The sequence below is a fragment of the Galleria mellonella genome, unplaced genomic scaffold (genome assembly GCF_026898425.1).
Source record: "Galleria mellonella isolate WM207_F2 unplaced genomic scaffold, CSIRO_AGI_GalMel_v1 utg57, whole genome shotgun sequence".
NCBI lineage: Eukaryota > Metazoa > Arthropoda > Insecta > Lepidoptera > Pyralidae > Galleria > Galleria mellonella.
In genome coordinates this window covers 92,720-119,018 of record NW_026442119.1, presented here as the reverse complement: position 1 = coordinate 119,018, position 26,299 = coordinate 92,720, and the positions used below count along the sequence as shown (strand labels likewise).

The 26,299-nt window shown below is 34.6% G+C and overlaps 1 protein-coding gene and 1 long non-coding RNA gene across 2 annotated transcripts in view; one reads left to right on the top strand and one right to left on the bottom strand.

Moving 5' to 3' along the window:
* Positions 1–26,299, top strand: part of LOC128201656 (uncharacterized) — a 107,476-nt gene that overhangs the window by 53,009 nt on the left and 28,168 nt on the right. The window contains exon 2 of the long non-coding RNA XR_008253358.1: positions 3,724–3,757. This is a non-coding gene — a long non-coding RNA (uncharacterized LOC128201656). The remainder of the gene's footprint in view (positions 1–3,723; positions 3,758–26,299) is intronic.
* LOC113509569 (juvenile hormone esterase-like) lies at positions 14,581–23,799 on the bottom strand. The gene is made up of 3 exons (XM_026892907.3): positions 23,252–23,799; positions 19,864–21,173; positions 14,581–15,804 (listed from the first exon to the last, which is right to left on the bottom strand). Exons 1-3 carry the CDS (start codon positions 23,381–23,383, stop codon positions 15,639–15,641), a joined length of 1,608 nt encoding a protein of 535 aa, XP_026748708.2. The 5' UTR covers positions 23,384–23,799; the 3' UTR covers positions 14,581–15,638.

The window sequence follows — 26,299 nt, the reverse complement described above, 5'->3', positions numbered from 1 at the left end:
ATATGACAAATCTAATCAAAAATTTACATAGGAATGGAAAAGAGTAACTACAGTGAAAGAAAATGTCATTTGACTTGTCCTTTAAACGATAATCTTAATCTTTCCAAGTCTTTTCTATTTTAATCAACCAGTACACCACAGAGAAAAGGTGAATTAATTGTAAATGGAGACTAGACAGGGCAGCGCAGAATGTAGGTCAAACGGTGCTTAGATAGGAGAGCACTTTGCGCAATCTACGTTAATGAATTACGGTGTCGAGATACAATCTTCAAGTACTGTATATACTAGTGGATTTCTTATATTTTTTTCTAGCAATAATACAGATTTACGGTTCATATTAGACATTACATTTTTTTCTGTACTATTCCAATTTGTATGGGAAATATATGGACGCAAAGAGACATGTAATAAAATTTCGAATACCAGCAGCAATAATTAAATTAAAGTTATTAATTAAAGTTGGTTGAAAAAAGGAATTGATATTCTATTATTACCATTACATTATTACTATAGGTAGTATTACTAAAGAAAGATTTCCCAAAAACCCCAAAGGAAGTAAGATAAACATACCTAGCTTATGGGTATACAATATTTAAGCAACAATCTTATTTGCTTCCGTCTTTCTAGGGGTCGAACAATCACGAATTCGTGTATCCCTCAATTCATCTAAATTACTTAGCGTTCGTACAAACATTAGGACATGCTGCAAAGATTTACAAGCCTGCCAGTTGGACAACCATCCGTCCGGATTTTCCCGGACACGTTCTTGTCCGTCCGCTTTTTATTTAGATGAAAAAATGCTGAAGGAGCGTTTCATTTTTATGTTAAAACATTTTAAAATAAAACATAAGTCATGTAAACAGCGTGTAGGGCGTGATATTACATACATTTTTCATATTGTACTTAAAATGTTCAGACTTTTTTTGATGTCCGGTCTTTGTCGGGTCTCATGAAATTTGAAAATGGTAACCCTACATGCAAGGGAGATGCCCTCTGGCTATAAATTAATTTGCAAGCTGTAGTTACGAGTAGGTGGCGATGTACGGAGGTTTGATGGCTGGATTTCGTTTTCGGTGATATGTGATGTTGTTTTTTAATTTTATACTCTTTATGGACGGAATAAAGTTGTTATTCAGTTGATAATTGTTAGTATTGTTGTCGAGTAATTATGTGACATCGGCAGCAGAGACATGGACGTAGGTTGTGCTGTGTTGTATGTCTTTAATTAATTTATTTAAAAATATCAATGTTGCAGAATTTTCATCCTTTGTTGTGGTCATATTTTTTTACGATACTAACAGTCGAGTGCATCGAAACTATAATAATTTTGATAGTTTTTTTTTAATGAGTGAATATGGAACGGTGACTCCGTTTGCACTATCGGTATACGCAGGCGGAGTACCAGTGAAGGGTGACAGGTGAGGATGAAGGCAGGTCAGTTGGCCCATAGTGACCAATTGAACAAAAATAAACCACTGTGGTTTCCAGGGAGAACCGCGAGGAGGTCGACCTGGTAGGGTGTATTGCTAGCAATCCCTTTCCCCCCTAATTTTGATAGTTAATAATTACACTAACTGGCATTTAAACCTAACTTTTATGTGCATTATTGAAAAGATCGAATTGGCAATGAGGAGGTCCTGCTTAGGGTTAAGGAAAAAAGACAAATTATTAGAACTATTGAGGACAGAAGGGGAAAAATGTTGGGACACTTGATACGACACGACGAACTTATGAACATTATAATAGAAGGTAAGATAGAAGGAAGGAGGGGGAGAGGGAGACCGAGACATAGTTACATCAGGCAGATCAAGGAAGGAGTTGGTGTCGTGTCGTATCAAGAGGTGAAGAGACCCGCTGGAAATCGTAGTGAGTGGCAAGAGCTCCACCGACTAGAGCGCAGCTCTTAATTAGAATAGATAGATTGAAAAGTTAATAGGGTAACTATGGTAAAGGTCATACAAACCAATGGTTTACCGAATGAAATGCAATTTTTATACTTTTTTTTTTATAACACTAAGGCGGCAAACAAGCAAGCCCGCCTGATGGTAAGCGGTACTAGTGTAATGTATTCTCTCTGTCGTAGCCTATGAACGTCTGCAGTACCAGGGGCATTGCGCGCGTGTTGCTGACAAAACCATTATATAATTATGTATAATATATAGTTAATAAATTGCAATAGTATTATATCAAAATATTGTTGAGGTAGACAAAATATGCATTCGTATTTCCATGCTATGTTATCGTCGCCTACCCACAATTTCTTAAAATAACAAATGGCCCCCAAATATATTTACAATTTTACTTTTTTACATCACAGATTGAGATTACTTGATCTTAACATAAAGAAACAAGACTAGTTAATTAATTAAATTACAAAATACAAAGGTACACTCGACGCAGAAAATAAATTAAAATTTTTAATAACAATTACAGGTAACTTTTTGTTCATTAAAAAATCTTTTATAAAATTGCAAATTATACATTTATGTTTAACAACATCATTATTATCTCAACCATTATCTGTTTATATTTATCCTTAGAGGTTAATTTAAATACACAATGTGACTGTAGTAAAAAAATATAGTTTTATGTTAAATTAAATGTTGCCTGTCAGTTTTGATCTTAACTACTAATTTAACCGTAGACGGCTGATTTAACGGTTAACAAATTTTGAAGCACGCGGCTGTAGAATAGCAAACAAGCTAACGGTCCATGTGATGGGAAGTGGACATACGGGAAATATAGTGAAATTTCCTGTATATATTTTGATATAGTGTTTCTTCTTCTTCTTTTCTTTTTTTAATAATGGCTTCCACCGTAGAAGCAACGGTGATTTTCTGCCAATGTCAAGGTTAGAGAAGACTCCGTGTAATTTATATTATGACATTTTTCAGTAATGTAGATAAATCATTCAGTCGAGTTCTCTGGAAAGGAAAGAAGACAACACAAGATATGTTATATACATGCAAAGGAAAAATAAATTTAATATGACATGTGTGTATGAGTGTATTATAGCAAGATGCAGTGTTTATATTATAGCAAGTTTTATAGTATAAGGTCTACTCTTGAATCTAATATCGATATCGGTTCAATATATGATTAATGACAATACAACGATTACCAGAGGGAGACTTTGTACAAAAGATGATTGCTTGGGTACCTCTGTCCCATTCGTGTTTCTACTGTGAAGCAGTTGTATTTGCATGGCTGTGTTTCGGTTTGAAGGGCGGGATATGACAGTGAATTTACAGGGTACAGAGGAATAACATCTAAACACGATGGCTACCAATTATCATCAGGTGGGCAAACAAGCAGACGGTTGTTTGCCTCTCTTAAAGGTGTCGTAAGAGGCGACTAAGTGAGGGCGAGGGATGGGTAGCAGCGTTGACAATCCGCCTGCCAAGCGTGGCAACTATTGCGAAAGTCCCCAAGGGCAAGGCTTATGTTCAGCAATAGATAGTTAAAGGCCGAAATGTTGATATATATATATATATATATATATATATATATATATATATATATATATATTTATATTATTAAATTAATATATAAATTATTCTATGTGTTATGTTAGGACATAACCTATTCGTGTACTAAATATGATTTAAATACATTTTGTAATTTTTAAGTAAAGAAAAAAAAAATTTATTCATACAAACAATAACAAATTTTCTAATTTGTAATAGTAGATTATTGTAAAAATATATTTTTTTTTTATTCCAGGTTCCATCTACTGTATTTAACATCGGGCAGGGAGGTACGTAACTTTTAATTAATTTAGAATTCAGTAGCTAATTCGTTTAGAATAATTATACATACGATAACTCAAAATATCGTATTGTACTTTTGCTTGTTTGTAATTGTTATATTCTCGTGTTAATTAATTAATATAAATTTCATAATTATGTATGTTTTAAGAAATATACGTTTTCACCAAATTTAAATTTGACTTCAGATTTAATAAACTTAGTAACTCTTTTAGCATCGGATAATAAAAGCAAGTAAGGTAGTTTTACTTAGTTTCTTTCCATTGTAGACAATGATAGATAATGAAATTAAAAAATAAAATAAATAAAAGTAAAGAAAAGTGACGCAGTGTAGAACGACCCCCCACTAGATGGAGCGACGATCTGAAATGCATTGCAGAGAGTCAGTGGATGCAGGTGGCTCAGGACCCTTTGTCTGGCATGGCAGTCTGATGAGGAAGGCTTAGTCCAGTAGTGGACGGATAATGGCTGAAATGATGATGATGATGATGATGAAAGAAAAATTAAAGGAGATGAGCTCACCATGTTTCTTAAATTACTTTTTCTCTTTATAATATTAGTTTACATGTTTTGTATCTATCTACACAGATCTCTATTTTATTTATCCGAATCAAGAGATATATTTTAACCAAATCAATTATATTTCGGAAGTAAAATATAGCTGTTGTTATACGCTGATATTTTAGCTTTTTATAGGTTAAAGAATTTTTAAAATCGGTCAAAAGTATTGTTTTTAATTTATCCATCCCAAATAGTTTCTTTTTTGTCTTAGTTTACATGTTTTGTATCTATCTACATAGATCTCTATTTTAATTGTCTAGATCGAGTGAGATATTGTAACCAAACCAGTTATATTTTGGGAATAATATATAGCACCTGTTACATGCTAATAATATGGCTTTTTACAAATATGAACTTTTAAAATCGGTAAGAAATATTTTTACTTTAGTTTATCCGTTACAAATAATCTTTTTTCCTCAATATAATATTAGTTTACATGTTTTGTATCTACTCGTATCTATTCCTATACCTTCATTTTAATTATCCGGGTCGAGTGAGATATTTTAACCAAATCAGTTAACCTTTTGTTCTCTATCCTTTATAATTGCAAATTCGCGATGTGAATAGTTGTGGTCTCTTGATACAATACAGTTTGAACCCTTACCTTATATAGTATGCTGCGGTTTGAATATATATAGGGTGGAATCGAAATCATTAGCATTATTTTAGATTGTAAAAGATTGATTAATAAAAGATTTTGGGGTTACAAACTTGATAGTTATTTTAGAAACTTTATAGTAACCCCACCCCACCAGTATTATCCGTATACTTTGGCTGGGTATCAGTGAAAAATGATACGTGAGGATGAAAGTAGACCAGTTGATCCATTGTAACGAATTCCACAAGAATAAATCACCTAATAGGTGGTCGACCGGGGAGAAAGGGATTGTTAGTAATGGAGTTTGACAGCACCATTGCTAGCAATATGCCTTATTAGGTCGACCTCCACGTGGTTCCCCCTGGAAATCATCGTGAACAATTCTTGTTGAATGCGTCACGATGGGTTAATTGACCTACTTCATCCTCACCTATCATTCTTCACTGGTGCCCCGCCAGTGTACCGATAGCACAGGCGGAGCTGCCATTCCATTATCACCCATTAAAAAAAAAAAACTCTGCTTGCGCTATCGATATATGCTGGCGGGGCTGATAGATGAGTTGTGGAGTTCACCACAAGAATTAACCTCGATGGTTCAGTTAAACAGTTTCATCCATTAAAAATTAATTAATTGTTACCTATATTCCCTAGTTCCTTAACTAAATTTTATATATAAATATTTGCAATATTATATAAATAAGGTAACCTTATAAGTCTAAACAATAATTTAGACTAGATGTTTTGGTGTAATAAACGGGCTTGTATATTTTATGACAGAATGACGAGGCGGCAAAGTTAAATTACAAAATGGCTAGAGATGATAATATTTTGTTATAAATTGTTCATAATAAATTGTATGTACTCGAACAATTTTGAAACTTGACATTTCAGGAGCTTTGATGTTGACAAATTATATTTCTATGTAAGAAGTCATAAATACGTCGTAATTAACTTCATTTAACTTACTAATTAATTGTTTTCTAATTTGGCAACGGCCAGTTTTCCAGGAAAGTGTTGAAAAATTGAGCATTATAGAAATATTAGCGTCGTGTAGTCCCGGCATAGAATAGGCCTTTTTTTTAATTCCTTTTTTGCGGGTGTTGTAAGAAGCGAGTAATGGAGGGCGAGGGATGGACAGCAGCGTCCTTCTTAAAACATCTCTTAAGCTAACTACTGGCAAAACCCCTAAGGGGGAGGTTTATGTCCAGCAGTGGACAGTTAAAGGCTGTTATGATGAGGAACATTATTAAATTACTAGTTGTATCAGTACATAAAATGTCCTATGTACTAAGTCAGGATACCTACCTGTGTGGGGGAAAAGGAGTTAGTAATGGAGACTGAAAATCCCATTGCTAGCAATATACCCAACCAGGTCGACCTCCACGCGGTTCCCCCTGGAAACTATCATGATTAATTCCTGATGAATTCATCATGATGGGCTGACTGGCCTGTTTTCATTCTCATCGATCACCCTTCACTGGTGCTCCGCCGGCGTATCCCGTTGGCGCGAGCGGAGTTACCAATCCATTTTCATCCAACAAAAAAAAAACCTACCTGTGTATTAAATTTTATATAAATCTGTTCAGTAGTTCTAGCGTAAAAGAGTAACAAACATCTAACTGTGGTATTCTGATAGTTTAGCAGACATTAAATATTATTCTATTCATTAGAAACTTTTGCATTAATAATATTAATATTTTTGAAAAACCAGTCAAACGAGAATAGTTGTCAGCATTCTAATAGTTCAGTAGATATTAGGAACTTTGATTTTATAACTACCACAGCCATAAAAACTTCAATTGTATTTGACCACCCTAGTGGTGTAACAGTTTAAATATCCCGTCTCACATTCCAATGGTCGTAGATACGATATACGCACAATTAAAATATTTGTATTTATGTCGTATTCCTCTTATTAAATTCAATATAAATTATATTAAAAAAAAAAGGTATTTAACTATTTATTATTAGTTGTCAAGTAACTGTATTGCAAGCTTAGTTCAACAATATATGTTGCTATTACTATGTATTATTTCTCATTAAATTCCCATAAGAGATAAATTTTCTAAACTTTTTTTAACATCTTAAACTACCTCAATTAATTTGGGTATGCCAGATGTATGTAAACCGATTTCTCAGTACCCACACACACATAAGTACGTTTGCATATACGCACACCCATATCCATGCACTCACGTACGTACCCACGCACACACTCACACATGTACGTATGCATGTACGCAGACACTAATACATGCATACAAGGTTGCCTACAACACGGTTTCAGAGATGTTTTCTCCTACGAAAACTCAGGTTATGGAATGAGCTCGCTGCCGAGGTTTTTCAAGAGACTATAGCATGGGGTTCATCAAAATGGTAACCATTTCCTATAGAGGGAAAAAGGATTGTTAGCAATGGAGTTTGATAGCCCCATTGCTAGCAATATGCCTTATTAGGTCGACCTTCACGTGGTTCCCCCTGGAAACCATCGTGAACAATTCTTGTTGAATTCGTCACGATGGGCTAACTGACCTGCTTCATCCTCACCTATCACCCCTCACTGGTACCCCGCCAATGTATATTGATAGCGTAGCCGGGGTCACCATGCCATTTTCACCTATTAAAAAAACACTCACCATATGGTGGGCCGTATGCTTGTTTGCCACAAGTAGTCGTAGGTGAAACACCTGTAAAGAGATATTAAAAAGAGTGCTTCAATATCCATAGGAAAGGTATCATGAATATAGTTAATTAATTACAATTATCTAGGGTTTTATCCATCAAATTTACACACGCGTGATCTCAGAACAGCCTTTCCCAAAGTGGGCGATAACGTCCCCTTGTGGGCACTGCAGGCTTAAAGGGAGGCGGTAAGAGACCCAGAAAAAAATGGGGGCGTTGTGTAGAGGCTGGGGGGGTGATTTGTTGATTTTGAAGTAATAGTGGTTTTTAAGTAGGTGAAAAAATGGGGGCGCTAAAAAAAATTATTCTCTAAGCGGGCAGGAGACAAAATAGGTTTTTTTTTGTTGGATGAAAATGGATTGGTAACCCCGCCTGCGCTAACGGGATACGCTGGCGGAGCACCAGTGAAGGGTGATAGATGAGAATGAAAACAGGCCAGTTAGCCTGTCATGATGAATTCATCATGAAGAATTAATCATGACAGTTTCCAGGGGGAACCGCGTGGAGGTCGACCTGGTTAGGTATATTGCTAGCAATGGGATTTTGAGTCTCCATTACTAACAATCCCTTTCCCCTCAGACATATCTTGGTTTGGGAACCCCTGTATTAAAAGGATTGCGGTTAAAGGCAGGGCCGCCTTATAAACATTCTTATGTGCTTAGCAATATAGGTAACACGTAATATAAACTTTAATATCACTTTGGTTAGATCCCGCGACCGAGAGTGGCGTACGATGGCGATAGGAGACGTTCACACCTGCGGCACTATATCAAGGCGGAATTAATTGCATACTCTTTGAAACTCGCTTTAGGACATAAGATACACACGGATTTCTCCGTTAATCCATGAATATTAAAATATATAGTGCTATATTACTTTTTTTTTAAGTATATACTAATAATATGGAGAGGCAAGATTTGATATGTTTGTACGTTTGATTGTTTGTAATGGATAAACTCAAAAATTACTCAACAGGTCTTAAAAATTATTTCACTTATATAAAGCTATATTATCGGTCAATAAGATAGGCTATGTTTTATATTTAAAAAAAAAATAGACATCCTACAAAAATTGCAATAATGTATTATTATTAAATTTTTGATACTTATGGATACAATAATGTAACCTAAAGTATCAAAAATATAGTATTTAATTTAATTTTTTTTTATGCAACTTAGAATAGCAAATAAGCTGACGGGCCACTTGATGGAAAGTGGTAACCGTCGCGTATAGACATGAGCAGTACCGTGGACGTAACAGAGTATACTGTTTCGCCCACGATACCTCCCATGCGTTGCCATTCTTGAGGACTATGTACTCTGTACCCTATAAATTCACTGTCATATCCCACCCTTCAAACTGAAACACAGCCATGCAAACACAACTACTTCACGGTAGAAACACGAATGAAAGAAAATGACGTACCCAAGCAAACGACTTTTGTAATAAGTTTCCTCCTTCCTTCGTTAATTTATAGCCGATTTTGTTACTTCTTTCGCAACTGACAGAGTTTACTCCGACTTTAGTTCTTTATTACTTTCGTCATGATTAATTTACCAGTTTTTTTTTGGTGCATAATAACAAATTATCATCAAATATGTTCAGTCACAGGTCAGTGGCAAATATTCAGTTTACTTAATTCCAACTTAAACATTTAATAGGTACTGAGGATCGACCACTATTAGTAGAGGCCTTCATTTTCCTTTTGTAAAATAATACCTCAGTAAGTTAAAATTCATTAAGTTGATTAAGCGAAATTGAGACATAAACTTAATAATAATAATATAATTATTAAATAACTCCAAATATGTTTTTTGTTTTCATTTAAGAGTTTCCTCTTGTTGGTGCAATTAATTCATGCATCTTCCTCCAGCCAGCTCTATCCCAGGCCATATCCTTTATCTCTCTATACGACATGACGCCTAGTGTTTCCTTTATCTGTCCCATGTAGTTATTCCTCGGTCTTCCTCTTCCTCTTTTGCCCTCTATTTTTCCTTCTACTATGCTCTTAAAAAAAAGTCATGCCGTATAAGGTGAACCAGCATTTTGCCTCTTCTATTCTTTATTATTTCAACCAATGTTGTCTTCTCGTTCACTTTTTTTAGATGTGTTTACGTTATTATAAATCACAGTTAATTGTGGCGTGGTCTTCTTTCTTCAAACATGTGTATGGATGGTATGGAGCAAGAATCCAGCTTCTCTTTTTCTCTATCTCTTTTTATATATATATATATATATATATACATATAGGCTTTAGAGATATTTTAAGAGGGACGCTGCTGCCCACCTGCACCTGTGAACGGTGATAGATGAGAATGAAAACAGGCCAGTTAGCCCATCATGATGAATTCATCAGGAATTAACCATGATAGTTTCCAGGGGGAACCGCGAGGAGATCGACCTGGTTGGGTATATTGCTAGCAATGGGATTCTCAGTCTCCATTACTAACAATCCCTTTCTCACCTATATATTCGGGTCTGTGTGATATGTTCAGAACAATTTATGATTTACCTAGTTATTGCTCGTCAGCGCAGAGAGCCGTGTGTAGTGCAGCAATATCAGGTGTTTTACGATGTCGCCCAGTGGATTATGTGCCGCCTCCAGGCCTCCAGCTGGCTTTATGATTATGCAGCCTGGAGTTATTACCTCTTTCCATGCAGCGTTTTTAGGCGAGCGTAACACTTGACTTAATATATGAGTGTGCTAGTGGTGTTCGCATTTACATCTGTACCTATGTATTCATGTCTTCACCCTTATTGATATTATCCAAAGGTTGCCTGGAAGAGATCGCTTTTAGCGATAAGGTCGCCCATTGTTTTCTCATTGTGATTATTTCTTGTAATTGTTTGTATTTATAATAAATTTACTATTGTAATCTTTTGGAGGAAACAATAAAGAGTATTTATCTATCTATAAAGGTGTTATTAGTACTGTTCCGGTCTTTTAAAAAGTAAACACCTTAGTAGTAGGTAGGGTTTTTGAAGAAACCCATATTAAAATGCAGTGTAAAAGTCTTAGACGGAAGCTTATTCCATACTGTAAATTCAAATCATCTTTAATAAGTCTATTTGAGACTTGTTTACAAGCATTTTTAAATCATATTTTTTCTGAGTACGAGAAAAAAAGTTTATATATTATAATATATAATAGATTATATTGAGTAAATTATGTTTACTCGTGTAAATGCTATGCGTTTAGCAGTTTATATGTACTCTCTTAAACTAATTTCGCCCGTTAACACCCCTGCACGGTGTACGAGGTGGTATTATCATCCGCTTTACGACCGTGCTTTCCAACCGGTTCGTGTAGTGGCTGGACATTTAAGTTTTAATGTTTATAAAGTGACGTAGGTATAAAAGAAATTGAACAAACCGTTACGGGATTACAGGGAAGAAATACCAGAGGGAGACTTTGTACAAAAGTCGATTGCTCGGGTACCTCTGTCGCATTCGTGTTTCAACCATGAAGTAGTTGTGTTTGCATGACTGTGTTTCGGTTTGAAGGGTGGGATATGGCGTGAATTTACTGGGTACAGAGGAATAACACCTGAGTTCTCAGGAATGGCAACGCATGGGGGGTATCATGGGCGAAACAGTATACTCTGTTATGTCCATGGTACTGCTCATGTGTATAGGCGACGGTTACCACTTCCCATCAGGTGGGCCGTCAGCTTGTTTGCCATTCTAAGTTGTATAAAAAAAAATTGTTAGTGATAGGGGTTTACAGTACCAGATGCAGGAATAGATAATTTTTTTTTTATCTAAGCAAGGCAAACAGATAATGAAATACACAGATCACTTCCAAATGACGCTATCACGATCCAAGACATTCAGTTTGAGAAAATCGTATCCAATTTGGCGCAGTAGTTTTTGCGCGGTAAAGAAGCAAACACGTAGACAGACAAACAGACAAAAATTTAAGAGAATGTTGTTTTGACTTCTATTATCTGTATTAAGATCCCTAATATAAATTAAAAAAAAAAAGTTCATGCTCACTTTTTTACTTTATTCGAGCAATAAGTACTTTATATTATTTTCAATTTCGTGTATAATATAGTATATGTCATATATGTGTAAGTATATTTGTTATTCTTATATATTTATTCGTTTTTATATGCAATTTTAGTATGTATATATATCAATAATTACTAGTAGCGTATTCGAGTATTCTGACACTTCCCTATAGTTGACTGGGAGAGAATGCTTTTAGCATTAAGTCCGCCATGTACATATATATGTACTATTGAATAAATAAATAAATTTCTACGGACATTGTTTAGTTACAATTTTATTATATAAATAAGATAATGTCAAAGTTACATTAAATGTAGGTATATTAGTATAATAATATATGATTTACACAATAAACAGCCTTTCTACACTCATAATTAAGTCTAAATTGTTGTACTCTTTTTAAATTTAGGGGACAATTTTGGAGGGCTGTGGAGGCACAACACAATGTTTGGAATGATAACATTTTATCTACGAACAGCGGGAGCTTGATGTATCCAAAATGTCCTATATCAATATTTCTCATTTGAATTACTATAATATTCTTGAACAAAAATAAAGTGGAATCTTGATTTTTTTTTTATACAACTTAGAATGGCAAACAAGCTGACGGTCCACCTGATGGAAAGTGGTAACCGTCGCCTATAGACATGAGCAGCACCATGGACATAACAGAGTATACTGTTTCGCTCATGATAACCCCCATGCGTTGCCATTCCTGAGAACTCAGGTGTTATTCCTCTGTACCTAGAAAATTCACGCCATATCCCACCCTTCAAACCGAAACACAGCCATGCAAACACAACAGATGGTCTACCATGAAATGAAATTCCGAAATTTCGGGCTTAAATTCGTGTTTTTGTTCGTATCAAAATCGACCCAGTAAATGGAGCTTAACATTTCATTCATCGTAAATACTATCCTAATAGTCCAGAGGAACGATATTTTAACATTTTTAATAATTTTAAACAGCATGTATTATGTAATTTTAACATCAAATTTCTGTTTCGTTCGTCCCCGAAATTTCGGAAAATACTTCATGGTAGGTCCTCTGCTTCACGGTTGAAACACGAATGGGACAGAGGTACCCAAGCAATCGACTTTTGTACAAAGTCTCCCTCTGGTAGACTTTGTACAAAAGTCGATTGTGATCTAGTCGTCGGTGATCTAGAATGTGTTTATTATAATTTGTACAAAAACGTCACAATTAAAAATGTCAGATAAAACATTATTTTTCTTTTTTGTGTAAAGAGCCAACAAGGAGTTTGTATACCATTTATTAATTGAACAATTCTATTTAAGTAGATCTCGCTATATTGTCTTTATGAATTTGATTAACACATCGCACTGTTTCCTCCAACGAACGCTCAGGTTATGGATAAAACTCCCTGTCGATGTTTTTCCAAGAGATTACTACATGGGGCCGTTCAAAAAAGGGTTTAAAGAAGTTTCTTCGGGGTCAGCATGCGTTCATAGGCTGCGGTAAACGATTATCATCAGGTGAGCCGTATGATTGTTTGCCACCTCATTGGTATAAAAAAAATCTAATATGAATATTTGGTATAATTTGCTGAAAGACTGCCTACATACGAGTAATTTCTTTGATATTGCGGGTGTTTGCTTATCATTAGGTAAGCCACAGATAATATAATACTATGGTAAACTGTTTGTTCATTTATCTTCTATGCAATAAAAAAAATTGATTGAGATAAACCACATGCCGGTATAGAAATTTGCGACATATTTCTTTCTCGTAGGTTTTGCAAGAGTCGACTAAGGGTACTTAATGGACAAGGGATGGGCAGCAGTATCTTTCTTAAAATATCACCAAACTAACTGCGGTTGCCAATCCACCTTCTAAGCGTGGCTACTATTGGCAAAACCCCTTTTATGGGAGAGGTCTAAGTTCAGCAGTGGACGGTAAACAGATGATACGACGAAACGACATTTGCTTTTATAAAGAACTGGGGGCCTACCATGAAATGAAATTCCGAAGTTTCGGACTCAATTTCGTGTTTTTGTTCATACCTAAATCGGCTCAGTAAATGGAGTTCAACATTTCGTTCGTCATAAATCCTACCATAAAAGTCCAAAGGAATAATATTTTAATATTTTTATTATGTAATTTTAACGTCAAATTTGTGTTTCGTTCGGCTCTGAAATTTCGGAAAACATTTCGTGGTAGGCCTTCAGTTTGTATTTGAAATATGGAGCTTACTTTAGATTTTGTTCCGCAAGAAACGATGACGTCAATCGTAACAGAATAAATAAATATGTATATTTAGTTAAAACCTGTTCAAATTTTTGTCCTGTATCACAAACAATACGTATACGACTTGTAAAATTCGTCAGTATGTACTTAAGTGTCAGTATTCCTATTTAAGAGCTGCGCTCTTGTCAGTGAAGCTCTTTGACACTCACTACGATTTCCAGCGAGTCTCTTCACCACTTAACACGACATGGCACCAACTTTTTCCTTGACTTACCTGATGTAACTATATCTTGGTCTCCCCTTTCCCATCCTTCCTTCTATGTTACCTTCTATTATAATGTTCATAAGTTCGTCGTGTCGTATCAAGTGTCATAATATTTTTTCCCACACTGACCTCAATAGTTCTTATAATTTGTCTCTTTTCCTTAATCCTAAGTTGGACTTTCTCATTACTAATTCGATCTTTCCAGTTAATTCTCCATCCTTTTCCAGCATCTCTTATTTGAAAAGGATGGATGTAGAGATACTAAAATTATGTTCATTACTTGCAACAACGAGAATTGGCGTTGTTAAAAAAATATTGTTTTTTTTTTTTTATATGCCTTATTTATTTATTTGTTTAAACTTTAATGCACAGTAAAATTCTATGTACATTTGGCATACTTAACACCGGACAGTGTTCTCTACTAGTCGGCCATTGGGCGAACAGAGAAATAAGTAGGCGGTGCATTAGGAAAAATAAAGCGACACTTGATATATTCATATAATTTAAACATTTTTTTTATATATACAACTTAGAATGGCGAACAAGCTGACGGTCCACCTGATGGAAAGTGGTAACCGTCGCCTATAGACATGAGCTACAGCCATGGACATAACAGATTATACTGTTTCGTCCATGATACCCCCCATGCGTTACCATTCCTGAGGACTCAGGTGTTATTCCTCTGTACCCAGTAAATTCACGCAGTAATATCACGTATATAAATACATTGATATGAATATACATCTAATAGATTAAATAAATAAATTTATACATAATATACATAATTTATGTATTTAGTATGTATTTATAATAAATACATACTAAATACATAAAATATTACTATATAAAACAATTAAATAAGACAACTGCAATAGAAGAGCAAATAACAATCTATGACCCAAACAGAGTAACCAACCAAACCAGCAAAATTTAGTTTTTCTTTTTTACAACACAGGGGGCAAACGAGCATGCGGCTCACCTGATGGTAAGTGACTACCGCCGCCCAAATAGTGTAAAGGGGAACTACTTTTTCTAAGAAATAGATAAACAATTTGTGTTTAAAAACTAGATTGCTTAGGGTAGATATCTGGGTATAGGTAAATGATTTTAGACGTAAAAGTAATGTACATATATATGTCAGGCACTTTCTCCCACGCACAACCACTCTTTGGAATCAACTTCCAGAAGCAGTATTTCCGAACCGATACGACAACATAACCTTCAAGAAAAGAGCATATTCCTTTTTAAAAGGCCGGCAGCACACCTGCAATGCCGTAGGTGTTGTTGGTGACCATGGGCGGCGGTAGTCACTTACCATCAGGTGAGCCGCATGCTCGTTTGCCTCCTGTGTTGTAAAAAAAAAATGTCTGTTAAATTTAAATATATAAAAGTTCCATATCATAATATTAGTTAATGAAAAAATTTGTGTTGTTTACTGCAAGTTAAGAGGATAACATTTATCCGGATATGAAAAAATGGATCCAGTTGGTGGTGGTAGGTAAATAGTGCTTGTCGCATCAATTAGCCTTGTATATGAAATCCCTAAAACTCTACTCCTGCGAAGTCGAAAACATTCTTCCAGAATGCGATCACGTCTGCGTCCATGTTATTTCCTGGGGTCAATTTCTCGTCGATGTCCATATAGCTTCTGGTTTTTGCGTCGTACGGCTTCCAAGTCACTCCAAGAGAGTTGTCCGGCGTAGGATTACTGAAAAATTTTATTGTTTAATAATATTTAATAATACAATAATAATATTATTATTATAATAATAAAAGTTATATATGTACTCAAATAGTTAATATGTCTATTCGGTAGCGTCTACCACTCCTATTGGCTCCACGGAAAATCAGCGTTTAGGCGTTTGGTATTAAAGATATAGCTGAGTGGTGACCATTTTGGTTGCAAAATTATTAATTAGGTTTTTTTATACAACTTAGAATGGCAAACAAGCTGACGGCCCACTTGATGGAAAGTGGTAACTGTCGCCTATAGACAGGTATAAGTATATTTCTGTATTTTCTTTACCTTTAAGTTTATAATTGTTTATGTTTTAATTGTAATTGTTGTTGATATGCGCCAAATAAATATTTTTCTTTTTTTAATATTATATTATTTATCTGGAGATTAATAGATCAAAATTATTTTTGTTCAAGTAAAATTAATTATAAGTATTTATGAATAGTCATTTTTTTATGAATTACAAATGAAAAGTCAGCCAAGAAATTAAACAGAATACTTTTTTTAAACAAAAGTGCAATAGATGTTAGAATTTCTGATAGTAATGATGTTGATTAACTTTTGTTTGTTGGTAGTCACACACATATTAATGGTAGCGGTATTAAACAAAATAATTCTAATCAAAGCTGTGTTTCGGTTTGAAGGGTGGGATATGGCGTGAATTTACTGGGTACAGAGGAATAACACCCGATTCCTCAGGAATGGCAACGCATGGGGGGTATCATGGGCGAAACAGTATACTCTGATATGTCCATGGTACTGCTCATGTCTATAGGCGACGGTTACCACTTTCCATCAGGTGGGCCGTCAGCTTGTTTGAAATTCTAAGTTGTATAAAAAAAATAATCAGTAATATGGACTACTCCAACATATCACCTATTTTAGTAAAATATTTAAAAAAAAATTAGAGATTACAAAAACAAAATGTTACAAATGGTTACAACGAATGTTACAAATTTCATATCAGATAAAATCTATAATAAAATGCAGTATTCTTGAACAAGCAAGTCTAGGCATGATTTGGGTAAACCTACTTACATAATAGATTTATAATGTTAATATACATGTATAAAAATGATTGTATAATACAGGAATCGAATCCACTACCAATAAAATATAAGGCAGTATGTTAAATCGCCATAGCGTCAAGATCGCCAAATAGTCCTTACTAATTTTAAAAGTGAGTTTTTGTTTATTACCTTATGGCGTGGATGGTATCAAGAGGTAACAAAAAAGTATATTTTAATTAATCACCACATAAAAAGAGTGAGCGAGCGAGACAGAAGACAATAACCGTGAGGGGGAGATTTGATTTCATTTTATTTATTAGTACAATAAACCTAACGAATCAGTACATAGTATAAAACAAAGTCGCGGTCGCTGTCTGTCCGTCCCTATGTATGCTTAAATCTTTAAAATTACACAACGGATTTTGAAGCGTTTTTTTTAAATTGATAGAGTGATTCAAGAGGAAGGTTTATATGTATAATACATGCATAACATTGTAGAGAAACACTGATAAATTTAGAGGTTTCTAATGTGATGTCGTAAATAAACACATTTTTGCGCTTACATTGAAAACGACGACTGAACCTCACCAGATAAATCAAAATAATGTACTATAGAATTATACACCTTAAAAAGGTCAACAAAAAATTCCGTGATTATATATGTCTATCTCTTAAGGATAATCCACAATAACTATTTTTTTTTCCTTTACATTTTACGGGAAAAAATGGCTTATTTATGAAGTGATTTTAAGCAATACAGCATTAATTTTTATCCAATTACGTACCTTAAATACATTGTCCATTTAATATAGATTAATATAGCGCTTTACAGCATTTAATTTAATTAAATATTTCCGAAGATATTACAGATTTAAAATGCAGGGACATAGCGGTGCGGTATTGCACCCGTGCGAAGCCGGGACGGGTCGCTAGTTATTAATAAAATGTAAACAAATTAAAATAATATGTCCGACGTTGCTCATTATTGAATTAAATAAGGTAATTTAATAATATATAAATAATTAACGATATTTATTTCCTTGTTTATTTAATTCTCTGTGTAAATAGTAAATATTTAAGATAGTAAATAAACGTCCTTATGTACTCGTTCAATCTTAAATGATTCTAGCTTCAGATTAATCTTCTATCATTTAGTTAAGACATTATTTTTAGGATTAGATTACGAGTTATTTATTTATGTATTTATTGGTATATCAACAGTGTTATATAAAGTTTGTTACAATACAACATTTAATATAGACATGGTAATATATGGATACCAGTAAGCGATGTACACAGCATTTTTTTTTGATGGGTGAAAATGGTATGTTAACCTCGCCTGCGCTAACGGGATACGCTGGCGGAGCATCAGTGAAGGGTGATAGATGAGAATGAAAACAGGCCAGTTGGCCCATCATGATGAATTCATTAGGAATTAACCATGATAGTTTCCAGGAGGAACCGCGAGGAGGTCGACCTGGTTGGGTATATTGCTAGCAATGGGATTCTCAGTCTCCATCATTAACAATCCCTTTCCCCCCTGTACACAGCATTGGCTGTATAATAATCATGTTATAAAATATGGAATTACTTAAATTATTTGTACTCGTAACAAGAATATTACTGTAAGAAAGAGAAAGAAGATATGTAGATTTTTTATGCAAGTTAGAATGCCAAACAAGCTAACGGTCCACCTGATGGAAAGTGGTAACCGTTGCCTATAGACATGAGCAGTACCATGGACATAACAGAGTACATTGTTTCGTCCATGATACTCCCATGCATTGCCATTCCGGAGGACTCAGGTGTTATTCCTCTGTACCCTGTAAATCCACTGCCATATCTAACCACCACTCTTCAAACCAAAACACAGCCATGCAAACACAAATGCTTCACGGTAGAAACACGAATGGGACAGAGGTGCCCGAGCTAACGACTTTTGTACAAAATCTCCCTCTGGTGATAGCTCCTAATGTGATGTAATAGTTTATACTTGAAAATATCGAAATCCTTTATTTTTGGATTAAGCTCATTGTAAAGGGAACATATTAGTAGTTATTAGGAATTTTATCCATGTATATCTAACACATGAATTTATATATATATATATATATATGTGTGTATATATATATATATATATATATATATATATATATATATATATATATATATATAAATAAATATATATAATAAATTTCCTAACTGTGTAACTGTTACAAGCAGTCTAAATTCATTTAAATAGAAACTGATAGACTGGCTTATCGAGAAAGGCTTCTATAGTGTTGAAGAACTAATAAAATATAAATAAATCTTTAATGCTGAATTTTATTAATGCATTAATAAATTGAAGTGACGTGATTATTATTGTTCTAAATCAGTATTTGAAATATTTTTATTATTATTATTATATATAAAACGTAATGTTCTCGAAATTAGAATACAATACGACAAATTTGTAATGGAAATGACATAATTACATAAAGGCTAGCCATTTGTACAAAGTTTTATTGTGCAATAAAGAATAAATTTACTGACACTGGTCTTGTGGTTCAAATTATGAATAAATGATCTATGTCTGTGATAAGTGTTATAAGTGTGATAGTGAGATTGTTTGTTTGTTACTTTGTAGCACCTTAACGGCTTAACCAATCACTATAAAATTTGACAAATATATACTATATGGAATGGAAAAGGATATAGGCCATTTTTTATCTCGGTCAGTGAACATAATTATACCAGTGAACATAAGTGTGGTTCTGGCATAGAATAGGCTACTCATTCCTTTCCCGTGGGTGTCGTAAGAGGGGACTAATGGAGGTTGAGGAATGGGCAGCAGCGTCTCTATTAAAACATCTCTAAAGCCTAAATGCGGTTACTAATCCGCCTGCCAAGCGTGGCGTCTATTGGCAAACCCCTCAATGGGGAGGTTCATATTTAACAGTGAACAGTTAAAGACTGATATGTTGATGATGAATACTTAAACTAAGTTATGAGGCAAAATAACGGTTTTTAAACTTACCCGTATTTTGCGAAATTACTGAATAGTGTGCAAGTTTGCTTCACCATTTTATAGGATCTGCTGCCTCTATCAATCTTTAGGTTTGCGTGTTTCGCGTCGAACAGGTACATGAGATCGTCCAAATGGGATGCCCCTGATATACCATACTTAGCGCCTTGATTCCCATAAATATTCCTTTCTGACACGCAAGAGAATTTATACAGGAATACTTTTAACTTTCCGTGATTTACCAAACTGTTAGTATATCTATAAACGTCGTAAGTAAATGTGCAGTCTGATAAATAATTTACCAGCTCCTTTATAACATTTAGATCAATCGGCTTCCCACCAAAGTAATGAGTACGAATTAGTTTCGATATTTCAAATACCTTCTTGGGCGCAACTTGCAACAAGATTTCTCTAGGGATTAACAATTCTTCCCATCTATTGTAATCCTTTATCAAAAAGTTCTCTAAAGCTGGAAGGCCTATTAAAATTTCCTTACTCGTGTAACCAATCAAAACGTCCACTTTGTTCTGTTTTCCTTTCTTAAGAATCTCTTCTGGGGTCTCTATTAAGAAATGCTCTTGACCAAAATTTTTTTCGATCACGGGCGTGAAGTGATACATTTTAATTATATTGTTTGTTGTTAATTCTAAACTAATTATTGCAGGATTCGTATTAACGAGTTTCTCAACTGGAACACTTTGGAGAAATTCTAGAAGTTTATTAGGATCATCTGTTTCTAGGCCCAACTGTTTACCAAGTAAGAAAGCTCGTCTCCTGGGTTCAAAAGGGAGAGCCCAATCGCAACACGGTACACCGCTCATCGGAATTGCTCTTTGAAATAGACCACGGGACAATGGTGATACAATGTGTAGAGCAGTAGACGCTCCACCGGCACTTTCGCCGAAGATGGTTACATTATTAGGGTCACCTCCAAACTGTGAAATATTTTCTTTCACCCATCTCATAGCGAACGCTTGGTCTTTCAAAGCAGCATTTCCAGGTACATCTTCAGTGTCCAAGCACAAGAATCCCAAGACTTCAAGTCTGTAGTTTATAGTTACTAGTACGACATTATGATTAACGAGAAAATCAGGGCCGTAATGCTTGTCGTTTCCCGATCCACTTTTAAAGCCACCTCCGTGAATAAACAACATGACTGCTAGTGGTTTAGAGGGCTTTAGATCAGGGGTGTAAATGTTGAGGTATAGACAATCTTCACTGCCAGGGACCAATTCGTTCGTGAATATATCTTGTTGCCAACATTCAGGGCCGAATTCTTTAGCTTGTCTTACACCTTCCCATGGTAGTGGAGGTTGCGGTGCCTGTGAAGTATAATTAAAAGTTATTTATAGGCATAATTGTTATACTAGTTCATATACAGATAATAGTTGCCGTGTGGTCATGGCATGGAATAGAGCACTTCTCCCTATTCCGTGGGTGTCGTAAGAGGCGACTAAGGAAACTTAATGGTCGAGAGATAGGCAGCAGCGTCCCTCTTTAAACGTTACCAAACCAAACTGCGGTCGCCAACTCGCCTGTTAAGTGTGGCAACTACTGGCAAAACCACCATTATAGGGGAAGCCTATGTCCAGCAGTGGACAGTTAACGATTGATATGATACAGTCAGCAATTTTACATTTGTTAAGGTTCAATCTTGTATGGTTTTTGTATATTAATTAAGTAAATTTGTGAGAATTAAAGCGGCTGTAAATTTTTTTGGGCAAAAACTGCTTGGGATGAAAAAATGTAATTGTAAATTCGAATTAATCATTTCTTATGAATGTAGGGATCGGAAAGTATCTGTCGAGAAAAGCCCGCAAGAAACTCAACAGTCGCTCTTTTAAATCTCTGTTAACATTATGTGTATTTATTTTAATGTACTATGTCTAAAATTACATGATCTTTAAAAGTTTGTGCATGATCGACTAACACCATGCACATTTGTCATTCAAGTAATCGTTTAGTGTGTAATTGACTTTGTTCAATAAGTGCTTTTTTTTTTAATAACAGTTTTTTAATAACCTACGAACACTCAGGTTGTGGAATGAGCTCCCTGCCGATGTTTTCCCAAGAGACTACAGCATGGGGTTCTTCAAAAGGGGAGTAAAGAGGTTTCTTCAGGGTCGGCAACGCACGCGTGATACCTCTGGTGTTGCAGGTGTTCATAGGCTACGGTAACCACTTACCATCAGGTGGGCCGTATGCTTGTTTGCCACCACAGTGGTATAAAAAAATTAAAAAAAAGTTAATAATGAATACGTGACTCCGCGTTCTCTATTAAAATGTTTATAATGTAAGGTTATCTCGGCCTTTATCGCTGTTATGTCAATGTTTTCGTGTTTAGGTACGAATGGAGTTTTTTTTTGTAGAGCAAACATTACTTGTTTGCAATACAATAATTTTTGAGGGAGACTTTGTACAAAAGTCATATCCCACCCTTCAAACTGAAACACAGCCATGCAAACACAACTGCTTCACGGTAGAAACACGAATGGGACAGAGGTACCCAAGTAAATGACTTTTGTACAAAGTCTCCCTCTGGTAAGGCTATGTAGATGCAAATAAAACTTAGGCACGGATATGCATATATTATAACTAAGCATTTAGTCTATTTTATATACTGTAAGTTTGCTATTACATATTGACACTTTAATGGCTAAATATATATATATATACAATTTTATGTTTAAAAAAATAGGCTACAATGTGTCTCGGTCAATCAAAATATTGCAGTCACGCAGACGAAGTTGCGGGTAAAAGCTAGTGCGTATTGATATAATAAATGCGAAAGTTTCTAACGGTGGATGTTTGTTACTCTTTCACGCAAAAATTACTGAACGGATTTGAATAAAATTTTGTACATGAGTAGGTTGTATCCTAACTCAGTACGTAGTACGTTCTCCCTGGAAACTATTATGGTTAATTCCTGATGAATTCATCATGAGGGGCTAACTGACCTGTTTTCATTCTCATCTATCACCCTTCACTGGTGCTCCGCCAGCGTATCCCGTTAGCGCAGCCCGGTTACCATGCCATTTTAACCCATAAAAAAATAGTACGTAGTATACTATATATATTTGCTGACTCACGCGGACAAACCCACGGGATACGGCTATACAATAATTATATATTGGGGGGAAAAGGATTGTTAACAATGGAGTTTGACAGCCCCATTGCTAGCAATGTCTTGTTAGGTCGACCTCCACGTGGTTCCCCCTGGAAACCATCGTGAATAATTCTCGTTGAATTCGTCACGATGGGCTAACTGACCTATTTCATCCTGACCTTCATCCTTCACTGGCGCCCCGCCGGTGTATACCGATAGCGCGGGTGGAGTTACCATTCCATTATCATCCATTAAAAAAAAATTATATATTTACATATATCAACAATATCAAACCTTGAATCTCAATTTGCCAATTGGCGGCGCCGCGTACGGGATGCCTTTGAAGCTGTAATATTTGCCTTCACCAGTAGAAGCTTCCAGGACTTCTCCCTCCAGCCAGCCTTGCTGCACTTTTACCTTAGCCATTGTATCAATAATTTACACTCACAACTATGTCCAATTAATAATGAAATTGATACACAGAACTTAGTTTTATATACAATAATACGTTATCATGTAGACGCGACGATATCTCTCCGATACGGTTTATTATTTTCAATTACAATTACAAATTATTGGATTATGACAATTTTATAACAGTTTTTTTAGATCTCGATTTAGACAGATTTTATTACAAAATATACGCTTATCTATACGTATATGCGTGTATTTAAACAATGATTAGATAAAATGGATGTTAACATTTTAAATAACACATTTAGAATTATATAATAATAAATATAAGATATATTTAATATATTTATAATATTTAATATAAGATATATTTATAAATATAAGACTATATTTATACGTGTTGTCACAACAATAGCTGGGTACATAATGAGTTTCGAATACAAGTATAGTATTGGCAGAGGCACTTACGTAACCTTAATAATTGCATTACGTTTCTAGGGTTCACTTGTACAGAGAGGCAGAAATATTGTCCGTTTTATTGTTTCACTTTATTTTATATCCACAAATTATACTAAGTTAATAAATTTGTATTTAATTTTTTAAGAGGTTTTTTTTTTAAATGATGATAATGCAATGGTGACCCCGCCTGCGCTAACGGTAGACGCTGGCGGGGCACCAGTGAGGAATGATAGGTAAGAATTAAAAGACAGGTCTTTTTTTTAATGGGTGATAATGGAATGGTAACCCTGCCTGTGCTATCGGTATACACTTGCGAGGCACTAGTGAAGAATGATAGGTGAGGATGAAGCAGGTTGGTTGGCCCACCGTGACGGATCTAACAATAAATCAATCACGATGGTTTCCAGGGGGAATCACGAGGAGGTCGACTTAACAGGGTATATTGCTAGATTTTTTTTATACAACTTAGAATGGCAAACAAGCTGATGGCCCACCTGATGGAAAGTGGTAACCGTCGCCTATAGACATGAGCAGTACCATGAACATAGAGTACACTGTTTCGCCCATGAAATCCCCCATGCTTTGCCATTCCTGAGGACTCAGGTGTTATTCCTCTGTACCTTGTAAATTCACGCCATATCCCACCCTTCAAACCGAAACACAGCCATGCAAACACAACTGCTTCACGGTTCTACTAATCCTTATTAATAAAAATCTCTTCTCCCCCCCCCAAAAGGCATCTCAGTTAGGAATTGAACAAGATGGTTTCCAGGGAGAGCACGTGGAAACCTCCACGTGCTCTCCTGATAAGGTATATTGTTATCAATGTAACTAGTACTCCGCATTACTAACAATCCCTTCCACCCATTTTTAATAGGTATTATCATTAATTTTTTATACAATTTGGATTGGTAAATGGAAAATGGTAGTCACTGCCTAAATACATGTACAGCACCATGAATATGAAATAATATAAAAAAAAAATATATGAAATTTTCGTGGTTGTGAGAAACGAGGATTTTCCTTTAGCTCTCATAGAGATTTCGTCAGGTTGTCGATGATAAACATCGTTATATATATATATATATATATATATAGAAACAACTAGTTTCTAAACATGATAGACCATTACGACCATTACAGAACTAACAATGATGTAATACTATAAATTAATGGAACAAAAAATAAATCGAAATATCGTAACAAGGACATTAAAAGGTGACTTGTTTTGTAGAACCGTTTTGAAAATTGCTTAAAAAACTGACCTTTGAAAATACTTATATATATATGTATGTATGTATGTATATATATATATATATATATATATATATATATATATATATATATATATATATATATATATATATATATATATGTAACTTTACTTTGAGATTTTTTACAACGATAAAACGTAACAAGTTATAAAGATAAATAGTATACGGAACCCGGGGTTAGTCTACATGTTGACTTCTAACAGTTCCACTTGTATATCCATAACTAGTTTAATTAGAAGGTTAAGGGTTTTTTAACATATTACTTTGTTGCTAATTATGTTAGGTATATTTTTTATATGTCATGTACATAAATTAACATATTCACGTCCAAGGTTGTAAGCAGGAAGACAAATTGAAAACAAAGAATTTAAAGTTATTTTTTTTATTTATATTTAAAATAAAAATATGTAAACAAATAGATTTTTTTCCAAAAAAAAAACGACATACGACAAATGGGCTGTTTTTTATTGGACAAGTATATTTGTGCAGCGACAAATTTGGATGTATATATACATATATCCAAAAACGATAAAAAATAAAATAACGGCGTCCGAATAAATAACTAGTGTCCGACCGAAACAGATATTACAGCCAAAACAGAACCTTCGGCCTTGGTTTCAGTTTCGGCTGAAACCGAAACTGAAATTTACTGAAACATATTTAAAATTTCTCTTCTATACTGAAATCTAGTGTATTTTTTACATAATTATTTACACAAACACAAAGATAGTTAAAGGGTATACAAGATGGGTATTAAAGAATAAACAATAATTAAAGTAACAAATATGTCATATATATTTATATGGAAAAGCCGAACTTCAAACTGAAACACAGCCATGCAAACACAACTGCTTCACGGTAGAAATACGAATTGGACAGAGGTACCCAAGCAATCGACTTTTGTACAAAGTCTCCCTCTGGCTATTCAAATAAATAAGGTTGTAATCTTCAACAATGATGATGATTTATTTTTGATGTTAAATTGCTTGCTTTACATTAAAAAGCTATTAAAACTTGAAATACTAAACTTGGTGTTTTATATGTGATAGCATAATTACTTACGGGTAAGTACATACATAATTGAGTCGTACGCCTTGTTTTATAAATTTAATTTAGTACACAATGCTTCCTGAGGGTCTTGTTATTAATTATTAACCAACTTCAAAAAGGGGGACCTTTTTATCGTAGAAAGGGG